At 40.9% G+C, this 19,918-nt stretch overlaps 2 protein-coding genes across 5 annotated transcripts in view; one reads left to right on the forward strand and one right to left on the reverse strand.

Moving 5' to 3' along the window:
• Window positions 1-2,738, forward strand: part of LOC118399482 (attractin-like protein 1) — a 340,601-nt gene extending 337,863 nt beyond the window's left edge. For both annotated transcript variants that reach the window (XM_035795604.2, XM_035795612.2), the window contains one exon: window positions 536-2,738. In XM_035795604.2, the coding sequence (XP_035651497.1) occupies window positions 536-660 (125 nt within the window). In that variant the 3' untranslated portion in view covers window positions 661-2,738. The remainder of the gene's footprint in view (window positions 1-535) is intronic.
• A 9,822-nt stretch (window positions 2,739-12,560) lies between these two features.
• Window positions 12,561-19,918, reverse strand: part of LOC118399510 (GDNF family receptor alpha-1-like) — a 131,329-nt gene continuing 123,971 nt past the window's right edge. For all 3 annotated transcript variants that reach the window (XM_052475420.1, XM_052475413.1, XM_052475422.1), the window contains 2 exons: window positions 15,840-15,887; window positions 12,561-15,010 (listed from right to left, as the gene is read on the reverse strand). In XM_052475420.1, the coding sequence (XP_052331380.1) occupies window positions 14,855-15,010; window positions 15,840-15,887 (204 nt within the window). In that variant the 3' untranslated portion in view covers window positions 12,561-14,854. The remainder of the gene's footprint in view (window positions 15,011-15,839; window positions 15,888-19,918) is intronic.

Below are 19,918 nucleotides of genomic sequence, written 5' to 3' on the forward strand. Positions count from 1 at the left end.
TAAGCATTTCACTGTAAGGTGTACGCTTAAACATGTAGAGTTTTTCCTTGTTTTTCTCTAGTTTTTTGGTCTGCATACAAGGAAATTTACTTCCTGTCCTAATGAGTCAAGCCTACCGCTGGACAGAGGGCAAGCCATACTGAAAATCCATATTAACTACAGTAAGCATCTGGTGTCATTGTGTTCTCCACTTTTTTTTGTTGCACTGTGGAGAAAATAGCAGACCATCAGATTGTTGTTTTGAGAAAAAGAACAGCCCATAGCAGCCTAGAGAGTTATAGAGCTATGCTTCAGTGACATGTAGTCCCTCGTCTCCTGCTGAACTCTGATATGTGAGGGCTTGGGCAGGAGTTGGGGAAGCGTTTCTGGGAGTTGGGAAAGGGTTTAAGCGGGCGGGAGACAGCGAGCTAATTACTGTCTGCTGTGTTTTACTTTGCCACACTGCAGAGTGTCTTCTTTGAAGCTCACCTCCCTTCTTCTGTCTCTCTCCCTCCTCCCTTTCCCTTTCTCCCTCCCCATGTGTTTCTCCCTGTAGGCATTGCCATCGCCAGTGCCCTGATTGACACCTCGCAGCAGAAACCTGGAGACTTCAAAGATAAGTATCATGGCCTGAAGAACCGCAAACTGCACGCAGTAACACATCAGGGGACCTGTGTTTGAACCGCCTGACCAAAAGGGGAGCCTGAATGCACCTGAAAGGACCGCGAACGCTTCTGTTTTCTGATGACTTCTTGCTCTATTTTTATCAGTCTTTCAACAACACGGCGTGCTGAAGTGAACCTGGTGATAACAGAATCCCTTTATTGAGATGGTGAGTGTCAGCAAGCAAAGTGTGTCTCATCCCCACGCCCTGTAATGTTTGTTTTTTTCCAAGAGTGACCTGTCTGCTCTCTGGTTGGATCTCTGCCCAGCCCAGCTGGAGGGTTCTGGACATCCCATTGGCTCTCTGCCAGGAAGTTTGTAGTCTGCACTTCCTCCCTGTGAACACATCTCCTTAAGAGTTCAGGAAGAGCAGGTCGCCACTGGAAGTTTGAATGTCATGTGACATGAGTCTGAAAGAACAATGCCAAGGGCCTCTTGCTGGTGAGATGTGTGCTCATTTTGATACAAAGATAAAAGCTCTTTTATGTTTTATTTTAATGTATGGTCTGCCCAAGTTCAATCCAGGCTAGATGAACAGAGCAGCGTATGGGTCTAGATAGGATAGCTTGTGACTTGACTATATGGTCACCTCACGCTGAGGATTCCTCCCATGACTTAGCCTACCAGCAGTACAGCATGTCATGGCCTAATGAAGAAGTCGGATGCAAAGAACAGCGGGAAAAAAAGGAAAACTGGTATCAGTATTGAAACATGCCTGTGTTTGTAATGTTTAACTTCATTGTCAAAGAGCAATGGCATAACATTTAGAATGGCATTTAAATGCATGTCCTCTCCATGTGTCATATACAGTCAGGTCCAAAATTATTAACACCCTTGATAAAGATGAGCAAAAAAATACTGCATAAAATGAATAATACATAATACTGAGCTATATTGTATGTATATATAAAATAAAGGAAAATTATATGATTTTATACTAATACAAATGCTCATAGAAAGAGTTTAAGTAATGAAAAACATTCTCAAAAAGATAGGGTCAAAATTATTGGCACCCCTGTTTTGAATACCTTTTAATACCTATTATAATAATAATCAAAATAATATATGCCAAAGTTACTTAGTCGTGTGTGCATACATTTTCATATGGGTAGTCCCAGCGGGAATACACACAATACTTCACCTTGCAAGGATAATATGAGATTGAAGAATACATTGGGAGGTATTTTAGACCATTCCTCCATAAAGGATCTGGAAAGATTCTGATCTGCTGCCCTTTTCAATTCAAACCACAGGTGTTCGACCACAGATTTCCTGAGACAAATGACCATTGCTAAATTTTAATTTTGTGGTCAATTAACCATTTCTTTGTGGAATTTGATGTTTACTTCGGGTTATTGTCTTGCTGGAAGACCCACTTCGAGCCAAGTTTCATCTTCATGTCAGAGGCAGCCAGGTTTTTGGCTAAAATGTCCTGGTACTAGGTAAAGTTTATTATGCCATACTTAATAAGGGTCCGAGGACCAGTGGAAGCAAAATAGCCCCATAACATAAAAAATCCACCTTATTTTACAGTGGGTATGGGGTTATTTTCTGCGTATGCATCCTTCTTTCAACGCCAAATCTACCACTGGTGTGCGTGGCCACAGCTCTATTTTTTCAAATTTTTCATATATATATATATATATATATGAAAAAATAGAGCTGTGGCCACGCACACTAGTGGTAGATTTGGTATATACTCGTTAAACTAAATCTCTTTGCCTGAGCAATTGTATTAGTGTAAAATAATAGAAGTAGAAATGTTTCTTTGCGTAAAATATAGCTCAGTATTTGTATTTTCTGCTCATCTTTATCAAGGGTGGCAATCATTTTGGACCTGACCGTATGTCAAGATGTTTCAACATATTTCTCAGTATCCGTCAACACATATACTTTATACATATCAAGACTCCTTGATTTATTTAAGTATAGATTTAGAGCACAAAATCATATCTTAGTTGCTACTCCTTTTTTTTTGCCATATTTCATTGTGATTGTGTATGATTGTGTTTCTAAGGGAATGACAAGGGCATACAGTCATAAAACAAATAACAACCAATTGTAGCTCTAATATTTTCTTGTACAGTATGTTAATAGGACAAAAACCAAATGATTAATTTAACCTCCATATCCAGGTCGATTAATTTGTGTAACACACTAACTCAGCTTGGATCCTGCAACTCTATTCAGCCAATACCATTCTCAGTTCCAAAATGTCACATATGTTTCCTTTCCTACTCTCTACCTGGGATTTCTTCAAGGAAGGGAGGGAGGAAGCATGCATGCATATTTTTGGCATTTGGGCTGTTTGTTTTCTCTGTATGACTTTGAAGTTTGTTGTGTTTACACTTCTATCCGAAGCATCCTATGTTCTGTGTCACGCTTTGTCTTGTAAATCATTGTAAACAAACCCTAATAAATTATCACACTTTTAAATGTACATACGAAATGTAGAAATGTGATAAATCTGATGTTTTCCGGTCAGGTGAACTACATGTAATGTATTTTACACAGATCTGTTGAAATTTGTATGAATGAAGAGCAGCTCACCTCATTATTTTGTTCATTATGGGCATATTATGTAAAGTTACAATTAAACATTTTGATGCTTCTTCATACTGTGATTAAAACATGCCTCCTTTTGTATTTTTTTGTCTCTCAATTCTCAAGCTTTATTGATTTGTTGCACCGGATGTCAATTTGATTGGCTTACAAGCAGAGAGTACTTAAAGATACTGACATCGGACACCTTGAAAGATCCGCCAAAAGGATGTCTTGGTTTGATCGCTCAGATATAGAATGTGTGTTGATTTTGATATGTAATGTGTCTTACGCGACTTATGACACTTTCAAGACTAGGGGCTCTATTCAATCTGCGTTGCATATTGCGCAATAGAAATGTAAAGTTCGTTAAAGTTGAGCCGACATACAGTGCCTTCGGAAAGTATTCAGGCCCCTTTACTTTTTTCACATTTTGTTAGGTTACAGCCTTTATTCTAAAATTGATTCAAATGTTTTTTTTCTCTCATCAATCTACACACAATACTCCATAATGACAAAGCAATTTTGAATATTTGTTATTTGTTAACAAAAATAACCCCAAAAAATACCTGAAATATTGACATTTACATAAGTATTCAGACCCTTTACTCAGTACTTTGTGGAAGCTCTAGATCCTCTCAAGCTCTGTCAGGTTGAATGTGGAGTGTTGCTGCACAGCTATTTTTAGGTCTCTCCAGAGATGTTCGATCGGGTTCAAGTCCGGGCTCTGGCTGGGCCACTCAAGGACATTCAGAGACTTGTCCCGAAACCACTCCTGCGTTGTCTTGGCTGTGTGCTTAGGGTCGTTGTCCTGTTGGAACCTTCGCCCCAGTCTGATGTCCTGAGTGCTCAGGAGCAGGTTTTCATTAAGGATCTCTCTATACTTTTCTCCATTCATCTTTGCCTCAATCCTGACAGGTCTCCCAGTCCTCGCCTCTGAAAAACATCGCCCCAGCATGATGTTGCCACCACCATGCTTCACCGTAGGGATGGTGCCAGGTTTCTTCCAGACGTGATGCTTGGCATTCAGGCAAAATAGTTCAATCTTGGTTTCATCAGACCAGAGATTCTTGTTTCTCATGGTCTGAGAGTCTTTAGGTTCCTTTTGGCAAACTCCAAGTGTGCTGTCATGAGCCTTTTACTGAGGAGTGGATTCTGTCTGGCCACGTTACCGTAAAGGCGGATTGGTGGAGTGCTGCAGAGATGGTTGTCCTTCTGGAAGTTTCTCCCATCTCCACAGAGGAACTCCATCAGGTTCTTGGTCATCACCCTACCAACGCCCTTCTTCCCCGATTGCTTAATTTGGTCGGGTGGCCAGCTCTAGGAAGAGTATTGGAGCTCTGGGGACAATTCCTTGGTTTTTGCTCTGACATGCACTGTCAACTGTGGGGCCTTATATAGACAGGTGGGTGCCTTTACAAATCATGTCCAATCAATTGAATTTACCACAGGTGGACTGCAATCAAGTTGTAGAAGCATCTCAAGGATGATCAATGGGATATAGGATGCAACTGAGCTCAATTTCGAGTCTCATAGCAAAGGGTCTGAATGCTTATGTAAATACATGTTTTACTTTTTTATATGTGTGTGTGTGTGTGTATATATATATATATATAAACCTGTTTTTGCTTTTTCATTATGGGGTATTGTGTGTAGATTGCTGACAATTTGTATTTGTTTAATCAATTTTAGAATAAGGCTGTAACTTAAATGTGGAAAAAGTCAAGGGGTCTGAATACTTTCCGTAGTCACTGTATACAACGTTTACCGTAAATACAGTCCCCACTAACACGGGAACATTGCCTTTAATGTTAAATCACGCTGTGATTTGGAACTTTCACAATACAGATTGAATAGACCCCTTATATTTCCTCAAACATTTTCATTGAATCTCTAATGTTTGTATACTTGAGTAATCAGAGAATTGTGAAGACATTTTCATAGGGCATGGGGAGTGTAGATCTTTAAAGAATTCCCCTAGGTTCAAACTTAACAGTCCACCAATGATACATGAAAGGGCTGCATACTGTCAATACTCATGCTGTCTTCGCCATTAGTAAAGAGAGATAAGTGGTGCACTTTCCTGCCATTTTAAATACAACTGGTTTTCTCAAGATAAAAGACTGTCTGTATTGGAGTTAACTCCATGCTAACAATTCAATCAATAGAAGCAGACTGCAGAGTCTCCTGTCCCGCTCTTACAGTAAAAGGCCAAAGAGACCTAGGCTGGGATTCAATCTGATTGTGCGTTATACAGCGCTTGACATTTAACGGTCATTTCTGATTAAGAGGACATGTACTAATCAAAAGGGGACCATCTGGCTCTCCCGGGAGTTTGTTTGGTGCATTAAACCGGTGAATTCAGATAATTAAAAAGGTGTGATGGGTCTGCACTCCAAAAAGATGTAGCATAAAGCTTTCTTATATTTTACATTTTTAGATGTTATTATTCTTTTCACTGCATCAGGAATAGTGTGCATCTGATTTGACCAATATGTTTGATAAATCCTGATCGCTACATTCACCACTCTATTTCACTTCACGTATCAGTCTGGCATTCCTCCTTGCAGTTTGAGCCTACCTCTGTATTGAGGGGCCTTCTTCAAAACTTACTTGTCAACAATTGAATCACCTTCAACCAATCAGATGGCACAGTATTTGTCTACATTGCTTTTTATCATAAGCCGGAGAGGAAGAGGTGAAGCGAGAGGTTTTACTCCGCACAAAATCTGTTCACGAAAATAAGCCCACAAAGTGAGGAATTTATGTATGGACGTCAAAATGCAATTGCTAATTTACTACCTGAAGTTTCGTAATGGTTGACTTGTTACGAATACACTGATATGTGGACATGTAGTATTTCGGCAACTTCTATATCGGAGCCTGTTGTATAGAGATAGATAGAGGACTCATCATGGATATAAGTTTTGGCATGGACATTGCCATTGATGGCTTCCACCTTTTTAAAGTAGTCAACTGGGTGGGGATTCCTATGAGTTGGGAGCAATCAGCCAATGAAGAAGAAGAGAATTGACTACTTTAAAATGCAGATGCCCATGATGAGCCCTCTATCTATCTCTATGCCCTGTTGTTCAGAAGCGTATCTGCCATCTCATTGGCTAGAATGGTCCCTTTGAGGACATGTATTTCCATTGTTAAAGCGGTCACTTGAATATCTTGTCAATATAATAGACAATATTTGCTTAAACGCACTCTCTGTTTCTCAGAGGGCACTGATTAGACCAGCCATTTTTTTGTTGTCTATTCCAGCTGACCATTTATTGAGAAAGTCACACACACATATGCATTTCTACTGTGAATGTGCTGTAGCTTTGACATACAGTATGCCACCCTTAGCAACCATTATGTTTGAAGTGTGTCTGCAACTGTAGCATCTCCTAGTGTACTCGCTCATTCACACCATTTCATTCCCCCCATCACATTCTCCCTCTTAATGGACCCTGACCAGCTGGCCACAGTCACCTCAGGGTCAGGGTCAACCGACCCGCATTCACATGATTGATGCCACTTCCAGACCTCAATCTTTATGGTATTATGTTCCAATTGCGTTGGGTAATTTCCACTTCTTATGGTAAATGACTGTGCAGGGCCGGCCGTGTTACAAAGCACATGGTTGCCCCCTGGACCCTTACACCCACAGCTCCGAAGCTTGAGAAGAATGGTTCTTCTATCATCCAACCCTGACCACTGTCAATAGTGCTCTTCACCACAACAAAAGGAGGCCTTCTCCTCACATCGGACCAAGAACAAAGAGAAAGGGGGAAAAAGTAACTGTAGTGACAGAAATTAGTATCTGATGAGATAGAAAAGATGGTAAAAATGATGGGAAAGTATGGCTCTTTGGCCTGTGTGGGAGGGAGACTTCTATGTCACAACTTTCCTGATACAAGACTGCCAGTGAGTAGTGTCACTGGTTCATGCCATCGGAACGGGTTTAATCTGAGTCAATTAGTTCTACATTTTCTCATACGACCTACCATGCATTAATGTGGAATTACAAGTTAATTTGTGACCCACGATCATTTAGATCCGTATATCTTTACAATATCATAATTTGAAGGGGCATACAGTACAATTCTAAACTAGCCTCATAATTACATAGGGATTATAAAACAGTGGAATAATTATAGCTTAAACATTTATTAGTATTCATAAACCATTTGTCCAAATGACATAAACTGCCCATGGGGGTTTTCAGTGAGCTAGAGTGCCTTCAGAAAGTATTCATACCCATTGACTTATTACACATTTTGTTGTGTTACAACCTGATTAAATTGGATTAAATCGTTTTTTTTTCTCTCACCCATCACGCAATACCCCATAATGACAAAGTGAAAACATGTTTTTAGAAATGTTTGCAAGTGTATTGAACATTAAATACATAAATATCTCATTTACATAAGTATTCACACTGCTGTGTCAATGTTAAAATCACCTTTGGCAGCGATTATAACTGTGAGTCTTTCTGGGTAAGTCTCTAAGAGCTTTGCAAACCTGGATTGTAAAATATTTACACATGATTCTTTTTTAAATTCTTCAAGCTTTGTCAAGTTGATTGTTGATCATTTCTAGACAGCCATTTTCAAGTCTTGCCATAGATTTGTCAAGCCAATTTAAGGCAAAACTGTTGCTAGGCTACTCTGGAACATTCAATGTCATCTTGGTAAGCAACTCCAGTGTGCATTTGGCCTTGTGTGTTCGGTTATTGTTCTGCTGAAAGATGGACTTGTCTTGAAGCGTCTTTTGGAAAGCAAACTGAACCAGCTTTTCCTATGGGAATTGCTTATGTTTAGTTCTATTCCGTTTCTTTTTTATCAACAAAAAAAACTTCTTAGTCCTTGAGATGACAAGCGTACCCATAACATGATGCAGCCACAACCATGCTTGAACATATAAAGTGGGACTCAGTGATGTGTTGGGTTGGATTTGCCCCAAACATAACCATTTATATTCATGGCATAAAGTTAATTTCTTTGACACATTTGGATGTTTTACTTTAGTCTCTTATTGCAAACAGGATATGTGTATAAAATTGAGCACATAGCCGTTCGCAGTAATATGGCCTTACTGAAGATCTCAGTGACTTTCAAAGTGGCATCTTCATAGGATGACACGTTTCCAACAAGTCAGTTCGTCAATTTTCTTCTCTGCTCGAGCTGTCCCGGTCAAATGTAAGTGCTGTTATTGTGAGGTGGAAACGTCTAGTAGCAACAACGGCTCAGCCGTGAAGTGGTAGGCCACACAAGCTCACAGAACACAGAACTCACAGAACTCACAGGACCGCTGAGTGCTGAATCACGTGTTTTGCGAAAATATTATTTGTCCTCGGTTGCAACACTCACTACCGAGTTCCACACTGCCTCTGGAAGCAATGTCAGCACAATAATTGTTTATTGGAAGCTACATGAAATGGGTTTCCATGGCCGAGGAGCTGCACACAAGCCTAATATCACCATGCACAATGCCAAGCTTCGGCTGGAAACACGTTCTCTGGAGTAATGAATCACGCTTCACCATCTGGCAGTCCGACGGATGAATCTGGGTTTGGCAGATGCCAGGAGAACGCTACCTGCCTCAATGCATATTACCAACTATAAAGTATTGTGGAGGAGGAATAATGGTCTGCGGCTGTTTTTCATGGTTCGGGCTACGCCCCTTAGTTCCAGTGAAGGCAAATCTTAACGCTACAGCATTCAATGACATTCTAGACGATTCTGGGCATCTAACTTTGTGGCAACAGTTTGGGGAAGGCCCCTTCCTGTTTCAGCATGACCATGCCCCCGAGCAAAAAGCGATGTCCATACAGAAATGGGTTATTGAGATCGGTGTGGAAGAACTTGACTGGCCTGCACAGAGCCCTGACCTCAACCCCATCGAACACCTTTGGGATGAATTGGAACGCCGACTGCGAGCCAGGCCCAATCGCCCAACATCAGTGCTCTTGTGGCTAATTTGAAGCAAGACACCGCAGTAATGTTCCAACATCTAGTGGAAAGCCTTCCCAAAAAAGTGGAGGCTGTTATAGCAGCAATGGCTGGACCATCTCCATATGAATGCACATGATTTTGGAATGAGATGTTGGATGAGCAGGTTTCCTCCTGCTTTTGGTCATGTAGTGTACTTTCTGAAGGCACTTTACAGCAACCCCAATGTGACATGTTTATTAATAGATGTGAACTGATGCCCGTGGAAAGTGGCTTGAAATGTTTACATCTTTTCAGTTTTTACATCTTTTTAAGAAGCTTCAGAAATTACTTGCAGACTGTACATTTTTGGATATGAATAATCATCTGACGACGATGCTTAAAACCTGTTTCCCCTTTACTTTTTCACAGACTAAATATAATACCAGCACTTTTTTAGAATAGACATGTTCTATGCAAGGCCAGCTTCAGAGGGGTTGGGTTAAATGCAGAAGACATGTTTCAGTTGAATGCATTCAGTTGTACAACTCACTAGGTATCCCCCTTTCCCTTCATACAATGTTTGTTTCAATAGGACTTCTTTGAGAAGCCAGCTCATCTAGTTCACCAAGCTCCTCCTTAGACCAGTGTTATACAATATTATTTTGTTCGTCTATCTAAGCCTTGATTATTGCCTGAAAAAATGTTTTCAAGTACTTCAGTTTATAGTCCACTGTTTTCTCGAAGTGCAGTTAACGGTCGTCTCCCTAACCAAGGTTCCTTGAGGTCAATAATATGTAATGAAGCCTCCTCAAGGTTAGGTCAATTACCTAACGTAGCAGACGTAAACAAAACGCCTAAAGCTAGATCCCCTACATACTGGTCTTCACAAGAAGAAGAAAAAACTGTCAGGGGAGGTTCTCTTCTGCACTGTTCAACCAATCCAGTAAATGTGGAGGAGGAGTTATGATGGAGTGTCACATTATTAACATCCAAAAGCGGAAGTCTCTTTCCATTTCGGCAGAGGCTCGAGTCAACAGACTAGTCTTTAGAACTTCTTAATAAGCACATCTTCAATGTGAAATGCAGTTTTACTCTCGCTATCAAAAATGTTATTCCCTACATTTAGGGGAACTAATGTTCAATATCTTTCTTTTACAGTTCCCCTTTTTGCTGGAGGGCTTTAATTTCAAGGTTGTGCATTGCATTTGTTTGACATTAATAAAACATTTTCTGTTTGTCTGAAAGGGCATTATCCTCCTTTAGCCCATGCCATTTCCATCTTTTCTCTTTTACAGGATTTGATTGGAAATATTGTGCGTGATGGGAGCCCTAGTTACATAACATTGGTGTTCTTTTTTGGAACACATTCCATTCAACCTCAGCTTATACATATTATTCTCAGAAATCCAGAATCAAAATCGTGCAAAATCGCTTCAGGTGCTCGATCAATGTTACGTGCGTCTGTCCACTAGAGATTAGGGTATGTTGTTTTGTCTTCTGTAAGAGGACTGGATGAATATAAAAGCCACATATCAACCAAGCACTTGAACTTAATTGTAAGAGCTGATTCTCTCCACCAAACCAGCATGAACATCATCAGTGCATCCTTTCAACATCACTCAGACAGTCCCATTTCAATGTGTTTGTCACAGCTGCTGCTGCATTCTGTCAAAGTCTGTATAACATGTTCTAACATATTGTCTCAGATTCATTATTTCTGTCCATTAATAAAATGCCTGCCAGAAACATACTTACATGGAGTACCAGCTGGTATACTGTTGAAACAACCACACCAGTGACATTTTGAGTTGATTTCAGAAAAAAACAATGTAACAACATGTGATGTAATAATTGTGAAGCATTCCCTAATCTGTGGGATTTGAAAGGTCAACCCCGTTGGCTGTCTTTCTACCCCATTCCAGCTAAACAACCCCCTCCTAGTATGGTGTCCAGAGAAAGGCCATACAGCCATTACATACTATTTCCTGCTCCATTGTGGAAAAGTGCATGCATGAGATTGACCCTCCCTTCTCAGTATTGTACTTTTTAAAGTTTATCTGTTTTTTGCGATTCGTGTTTTGTTCCTAGAGTATTTCAAGTGGGATTGACTTGAATTTGTCCAGAGGTGTTCTGAGAATGTTCCCTAATCTAGGTCCAGGGCCAGCGAACAGTCAAACACTTTCAGAACTTTCTTATGTTTCTTATGAACTTTCTTATATCTCCCTCTCTAACTTTAAACATCAGCTGTCAGAGCAGCTTACTGATCAGTGTACCTGTACACAGCCAATCTGTAAACAGCACAACCAACTACTTCATCCCCATATTGTTATTTATCCTCTTGCTCTTTTGCACCCCAGTAACTGTATTTGCACATCATCAACTGCACACCTATCACTCCAATGGTAATGCTAAATTGTAATTATTTTGCCTTTACGACCTATTTATTGCCTTACCTCCCTACTCTTCTACATGTGCACAGACTGTACATAGATATTTCTATTGTGTTATTGACTGCACGTTTGATTATGTGTAACTCTGTGTTTTTGTTTTTGTCACACTGCTTTACTTTATCTTGGCCAGGTCGCAGTTGTAAATGAGAACTTGTTCTCAACTGGCCTACCTGGTTTAGTAAAGGTGAAATAAATAAAAAATGTTTGATTCGTGACACGAAGAGAATGTTTTCCTTTTGACATTGTCAGACATTTTCCCCAAATGTCCTGGGAACATGTGAGCTGTTTATCTGACATGGTAAAGCCAAGGCTGATGTCCTCACCTGGAACCGGTCTTCATCTCAGCATGTCATAGATAAACTATTATGTGTCAACACGGTCAATCTTTTCAGCACAGCTCCAGATTCCACAGCTCACACAGTTCATTCTCAGGTACCAGACAATGGCTACACATGTCTATTTATGCAGACAGATTCACCGTACTTGAATCAGTACTCTCTATGGCTGCGTTGACCAATCACATAAGATCTTTTTGCATTAGATCTTTTTCAGAGCTGATGTGATTGGCTAAAAGACCAATTAGTGGAAAGAAATACCTGAATTGAATTGGGCTGCCTGTGTATGTTTCTCTCTCTCAGTCTCTGTGTTTGCCTCTCTCTAAGTCTCTGTGTTTGCTTCTCTCTCTCTCTCTCTCTCTCTCGCTCTCATACAGCCAGCAAAACAGGGTTATAACAGGCCACAGAATAACCCCCCAAGGAATAAAAAAAACAACCCCATTGTTGGATGAGTCAACATTTTAATTATCATTTTATACAATAGATTGTACATTTTCAAAGGCTACAAGTAACGTGGATAGCTGAGGGATTGTTTGTTTCCAATCAGTATAAACATTGCAGTTCGTTTTCATTTAGTTAAACAACCAATGTGATGCAGATGAATACAAATACTCATGGGGTATTTTATGTCTTCACCTGCCACTTAGTGGGCTCGTTATCCCCCCCCACACAGATTCCAACACATTCATCCTCTGTCTCTGTGAAATATCAGCAATCTAACTGCAGATACCAATGTGTTAAACCACCCAGCTGCCTCGGATCCCATAGATCAAATGATAGTCTATATACTTTATTGCATTTCCTATAAACCATGCGATATTATGAACTTTAACCTCTGTGTACGGTCCTATATGCTCCTTACTTGTGCAGGTTGTAGCAGTTTAATAAATTAAGGCCAAAATAGTAGAAGACAGAAAAATAACAGGGTATTTACCAAAAAAACAATATATTTAGGCAACAGCATAAATGTAACTGTGGTAGAATATTTGTTTGCTCAGGAAATACAATAGGAGAGCTACATTGATATCTTCATTTACATTAGTTCCTTCATATGTTTGTGGGCAAGTACGTAGCTTGTTGTAAAACAAAAATGCTATTGTTTAATTTGATGTATTTTACAGGGAATCTGAATCTGATAAAATTGGTTGAATATTTGTTTGCTCAGGAAAAACAATAGGAGAGCTACATTTATATCTTAATTTACATGAGTTACTTTATACGTATTGTGGCAAATATATTGCTTGCTGTTAAACAAAAATGCTATTGTTTAATTTGATGTATTTTATAGGGAATCTGAATCTGATCCGATTGCTCACGGTGCTCCTGAATAGAAGATTACAATCAGACATTCCTAGTCCAATTACTGTTTCAATCAAGTACATACATATATAATTTTAATGCCCAGTAAATAACATGTAATATATATTATGTTTTGAAAAGCCACACAAACCCAAGCAGCATGTCATAAATGCTTTAAAATGTCCGAAGGCTAAAGTAATTTGCTGCACATGCCACATGTAAGTGTGAGGTGACTGTGTGTTGGGTGGTCCACATGAGCAAATTATTACTTCAAATGTATCTTTTTATTTGCACATTTCATTTGAGAGTTAAATATGATTATGTTACAAGTTTGATACTTTCTCAGCGATTCTCAGGAGACATACAAAATGCTACAATATACATACATGTTCTGCGTCAGCTGGACTCAGGGACTCAGATGCCAATCGTTATTTATAAGCCTTCGCTCCAATAAGATTGATCGTTTTATTGGGAAGGCAATATGACAACACATTGAGCAGATGTATGCTAGCCTATTGAATGATTGTGTGTAATTACAGTGTGTGTAACACAACAAAGCTTTGATCATGAGAATCAATCTCTCGTGAGCTGATACAATTCTTAAAGTCATCATCTGTACGGCTGTTGCCAAGAGCTCCACAGCTCTTTACGATGCTTACAAGAGCAGTCAAGAGTCCAGCGCTCACATACTCATTCAGGTAGGAATGTGTCGACCAGAAACACTACATCCATTCCTCCCTTTCATCCAGTATAGAGAAAATATGTCAAACTACTTTGAAAGACCAAAACAATGTCCAATTCCACCATGTACAATCACCATATCACCCAACCCTTCAATCAAATAGCTCCATGTACATTTTAGGGAGCCTTTACATGTGGGTGTGAGTGTGTACTGTATGTGTGTACTGGTCTTTGCGCGTGTGCTTTTTGCATGCGTGTATGAGCCTGAGCTACAATGTCAACGTGAGCTTTTAATATGTGTGTTTTGCTGCAGCAGGCTGAGTTGGTGACACAAACGTGGCACCCAACAGAATATGGGGTTCTTTAGCCAGGTTCTAAAGCCAAGATTTTGTGGTCTAGCCATCTATACTGTCTGAGCTCTGTGCCAACATAGCTCCATCCACATCTTCAAATTCTTTCTTCTCAAATGTGAAAGGATGGCAGACACCATATCAAAACACACACGCACACCACAGAAGAGATATATTGAAAAAGCTGCCTACCTCATGTAAACCATTGCGATCAAAGTGATGGGGAATTTTTGCCTCAGCCTCAACACACAAACTCACTTGGATAAAAGCGCCTGCTTAATGACAATACCATTATTAATACAATAGATCCCATGTGACGGACTCGTACCAGGAACTGCCCAAAAGCCACCAGCCATTGTGTATTTGAATGTAGCAATGCATTCTCATGATCGCCCAGTGACCGACATAGAAGCTTTTCCCTTCATAAACAAAAACGAGAGAAAACAGAGCAAAACTGAGTTACACTGAGATCACTTTAGCACACTTCAACGTAATGCTTCTTCAAACTAGAATTAAAAAAGGAATCAGAGAGAAGGGAAAGAAAAATACAACAGGTGTACTGGGAACAGAGAATATCATTTCTTCTTTATACAAATTGAGTCTGTCCATGTTTTTGAAATGCAGCATGGCTACAAGACTGCTGCGGGGTCGAGCGCTGCCAGGGTGCAGTGTAGCAGCACGGCCAGCAGGAGCAGCAGTGAGTATAGGTGTGCCTGAGATGACGGCAGCCCGGCTGAATTCCTGGAGATGGAGTTGGATATACCGGGGTCGTCAATCTGTGGGTCCTGGGGAGGGAGGGACAGAGAATTGAAACAACTTGACAAATCATAACGATCAGTATTTCCCTGGTTGCATCAAAAACCTGCATTTAAAGTGTCCACATTCATGATCTCTTGGGGCTACACGCAAAACACTATATCAAATACACATTTTCAATGAGAGAAAGGTGACATAATCCAAACCAAATTAGAAAGTCGTAATAACACCACCAATGTGTGATTAAATTGGCAGACAAGACTGGAAAGTTGAAAAAAAGAACTTTGTTTTAAGAACTAAAATGCCAGGGTGGCTCTGTCATATCCATGTGTTGCTTTGGAGGTGAGATGAAAAGCTCTTTGATGCACTAATGAATTGCAGAGCTGAAAAGGGGCCATGTCTTCTCAGGCTGTTTGAACCTGCCACTGCCTCCTTAAATGTCACTCCATGGAATAATGCAGCTTTATTATGTACAATGACATTTACTGAACTTTGAAGAGCACTAGATAAGCAATGCTCACATTTCAGCCCAGAGGACTACAAAGACCTTGGGCATGTGTGCAGAAGAGGTCGCCTTGACTTCTTTATGTGGGTCTGTGTCATGAGGTTAGGGTCCAAGTAGTAATTACCTTAGTCTTTCCTCTTAATTGAAAATCTACACTACTGTTCATACATGGTTTTACATAGATCACAACTGATTAGGTAGGACCTACTCACATTTTCTGGATAGGTCATATGGTCAGGAAAACCTCCTGGTCTTAGTCATGACGAATTGTTAGTTGATAGTTATGGCTTAAAGTTAATATTTCTTTCTCAAACAAGGTTCATTAGGATAATCAAACTATGCGCTCCACTTACCACGCAAAGCACCCCATCAATTGAGATGTTAGACTTCAGTTTCTGTGCCTGTAAAACCAAGAGAAACATGGTCAAAACCACCATACTGTGTGTAGTAGGAATTTATGCGCTCGTCAAAGTGATTGTAAACAGTGATGGACCATGGGTCTTGCTCAACATCAGTGATTTGTTGCTTTGGAATAATATAAAATATATATGCCATTCAGAAGGAGCTTTTATCCAAAGTGACTTAGTCATGTGTGCATACATTTTTCGTATGGGTGGCCCCGGGAATCAAACCCACAATCCTGGTATTGCAAGTGCCATCCTTTACCAACTGAGCCATACAGTATAATGTGCCTCGAACAACAGCTTGGCTGCTCTAGGTAATGTCGTATGATGAGGCCGGTCATCTGGTATTTGCAGGACCTCAAGTGGACAAAGACCTTGAAGGGAAACCACTGTGGCCAACAGTGAAACAAAAGTGATGATTGCGTTCAGTCCCCTATGTGAGCCAGTCACTCTAATGCTTTACAATACTTCCTGTTTTCCATTTGGTGGGAGCTAGAAAAAAACGTGTGTGCATGCGTGTTTTCCTGTGTGTGTGTGTGTTGTGGGGATGTAGGTCTGACAGTAGAATATACTGAACAAAATTATAAACGCAACATGCAACAATTTCAACGATTTTACTGAGTTACAGTTCATATAAGGAAATCAGTCAATTTAAATGAATAAATTAGGCCCTAATCTATGGATTTCACATGACTGGGCAGTGGCACAGCTATGGTTGGGCCTAGGAGGGCATAGGCCCACCCAATGGTGAGCCAGGCCTAGCCAATCAGAAGTAATTTGTCCCCACAAAAGGGCTTAATTACAGACAGAAATACTCCTCAGTTTCATCAGCTGTCTGGGTGGCTGGTCTCAGACGATCTCGCAGGTGAAGAAGCTGGATGTGGAGGTCCTGGCCTGACGTGGTTACACGTGGTCTGCGTTTGTGAGGCCAGTTGGACGTACTGCCAAATTCTCTAAAACATAGCTGGAGGTGGTTTATGGAAGAGAAATTAACATTAGGTTCTCTGGCAACAGCTCTGGTGGACATTCCTGTAGTCAGCATGCCAATTCCCCCAAAACTTGAACATCTGTTGCATTGTGTTGTGTGACAAAACTGCACATTGTAGAGTGACCTTTTATTGTCCCCAGCACAAGGTGCACCTGTGTAATGCTCATGCTGTTTAATCAGCTTCTTGATGTGCCACACCTGTCAGGATTATCTTGGCAAAGGAGAAATGCTCAATTACACTAACTTTTTGTGCATATGGAACATTTCTGGGATCTTTTATGTCAGATCATGAAACATTGGACCAACACTTTCCATGGTGTGTTTATATTTTTGTTCAGTATAAATGAAAATCCAGGCCGGTTTCTGTTACTGCAAGTATTACCCCTAGAGCCATGGGGAATATGGCACAGGGCAGGCATGATAATGCAGTAATTCAGCGAGTCTGGAGTAATTACAAAGTGTTTATGTGGAGTAATATGTACTTTGTGAAGATAACACATTAAGACCAACCAACTTGGCAATTCAAGTTAGACTGATAACTTGTCCTGATCAGTGTAATGTGGGAGTGCAGAAGACAGTGCGAGGGTGTGTGGATTTGGCTGTAGTGGGAGTTGGATGGGACACAGTAGAGGGAAATTAGAGATGTTTGTCATTGCCCACTGAATGGAATCCAGAGCTGTCGCACAATTAATTTCTCTCCCGCTGGCCTAAACCATCAATTAGCTTGACTGGGCATGCTGTTATTGTTTCATACTTCACCATGCATTATCTACGGGATTTCATGGGGAGCGGAGGAGAATCAGACCTGTATCCTTTATGAGTACATGCGTATGTATGTGTAGGGTGTTGAATACCAATAACCTGCAACCGGATTATAACCAAGTAAAACATTTTCTATAACAATTTATGTAGTTCTGTCCTTGAGCTGTTCTTGTCTATTCATGTTCTGTATTATGTCATGTTTCATGTTTTGTGTGGACTCTAGGAAGAGTAGCTGCTGCTTTGGGGATCCTAATAAAATACCAAATACCAAAGTACAACCTGACCATGATGTTACAAAATATGTCTTTATACCCAGTTTCACCCACTGGCGATGTTGATACAGAAATGCTGTTTGAATATGGTTGATACAGACTTGTCTAAAGGCAGCTAAGCAATTTTCATTTGAGTTAACTATTCATAAGTAAAACTGAATCCCCTCTGGGGTTCACAGTGAATAATCTGTTTTGCTGCTCTTAACTGTCAGGCCCAGGTTGGGGAGCGCTGCAGGCCCTGCTGGGCTCAGCAGCAACACAACAGACTCTCCTTGCTATTGTTCCTGGTGCTGAGATACGCTGGGAGCCACCTGACTTTGTTGAATCTCTGACGTGGGACAAAAGGCATTTCTGCTGCGCCACTTTCAATCCACACAAAGAGAGGCAAATCGTTCTCACCGGATACAAGACAAAGAGAACCCTTTCTAATTCAGTTTGAAGCTTAAGGTCACAAAGAAAAATAAAAAAAATACTTCCTGGCAGTTTGAGGAATACACAGTAGAGCTAAATTTGATTTGCGAAAATATATCAAATGAAAGACAAAAAAACAAACATATTTCAAGCTGCTTACGTGGGAAGTTCCAAAGTTGTCTTTTGGCTAGAAGTCTAGTGGGGTCCTGAGTCATTGGTTTTGCACAAGTGCTACAGCTGTCTGCCAGTGCCAGTATAGAGGGTTTGTAATCGATGAGGAGAGGAGAGAGGAGTGAGTGTTCTGACAGGCCCGTCCCCTGAGTGTGTGATTAGAAAGAGCTTGTCTGCCTCCGACAGCCGTTCCTGCTCAACACACGCTACAGAGCAAACAGGGCTAATACAGGAACACACACTCTCATTAACTTCAGCTTGACACGCCACGCGCACAGCGCCAACAGCACTAACTCGCCAATACACCAGCCTCATTATCAGCTTAGTGTGTGTGTGTTGTGTGTGTGTGTGTGTGTGTGTGTGTGTGTGTGTGTGTGTGTGTGTGTGTGTGTGTGTGTGTGTGTGTGTGTGTGTGTGTGTGTGTGTGTGTGTGTGTGTGTGTGTGTGTGTGTGTGTTTGTGGTGTGTGTGTGATGTGAGACAAATACACATTTGCTAAAACCATACAATAGTTTTGCATGCGCATCTGTGTAGGAAGGATGATTGCCTCCTGCACTTGTGTGTTGTGTGATGTGTGTGTCCTTGCAAAGTGAGCACTTTCATCTGATTAGAGAATGTGTGTATCTATGACAGAACCCTGGACAGACCTAATACTGTGAGCTTCCCAAGTCTGAACATTAGTGTCAGTTCCATCACATTGCTGATATACAACTGGGTTTGCTTTGTTGAAGCCATTCACACTGATCAAGGTACAATCTTAGATGTTAATCTTAATAACCATCAACCACCCTAACAGTGCGCTCTGATACAGCACCAGTCTTTGTCCCCTGATGTAAATGTAAGATCCATCTCCAGCAGGTCATCTAAGCCAGGACATCATCGCAGAGATAACCCCCGCTCCACCCCTGGGCCTGCATACTATTTATCTGCCATACAGATCAATCTGGGTAATATATCCTAATCTGTACCATTAGCATATGAATGCCCTATCAAATGGTGCAGGCCGAGCAGCCAGGGAAACGCAGGACCTCATCAGGCGAGGGGTCGGCTGGCTGGCGGTCAGGATAGCGGTCATCCATGTTAATGGGAGCTGGGTGGCAGTAGGTGACATTTAGATCAGACCACACGTCACCTTGTCGGTGACACCACTGTGCCTTTTTTACAGAGGTGAATGAAGCCTGCACACTGGCCATGTGTGATTCTCCAGGGCGCTACAGTATGTGTATGCTGTGTATGTGATGGAGTACATCTAGTGTGTCTGCTGTTGAAGTGAGTGTTTGAGCTGCAGTGTGTAGCAGGATGTGCTGACTGACTGAAGGACAGTGTATAGCTATGAGAATGACTCCACTCAGTGTCTAGCTATACCACTAATAGGCCAGGATAACAATTCAATATATGTGCCTCAGACTCCGATACAACTGTTAG

Source organism: Oncorhynchus keta, chromosome 2 (assembly GCF_023373465.1).
Source record: "Oncorhynchus keta strain PuntledgeMale-10-30-2019 chromosome 2, Oket_V2, whole genome shotgun sequence".
Classification (NCBI taxonomy): Eukaryota; Metazoa; Chordata; class Actinopteri; order Salmoniformes; family Salmonidae; genus Oncorhynchus; species Oncorhynchus keta.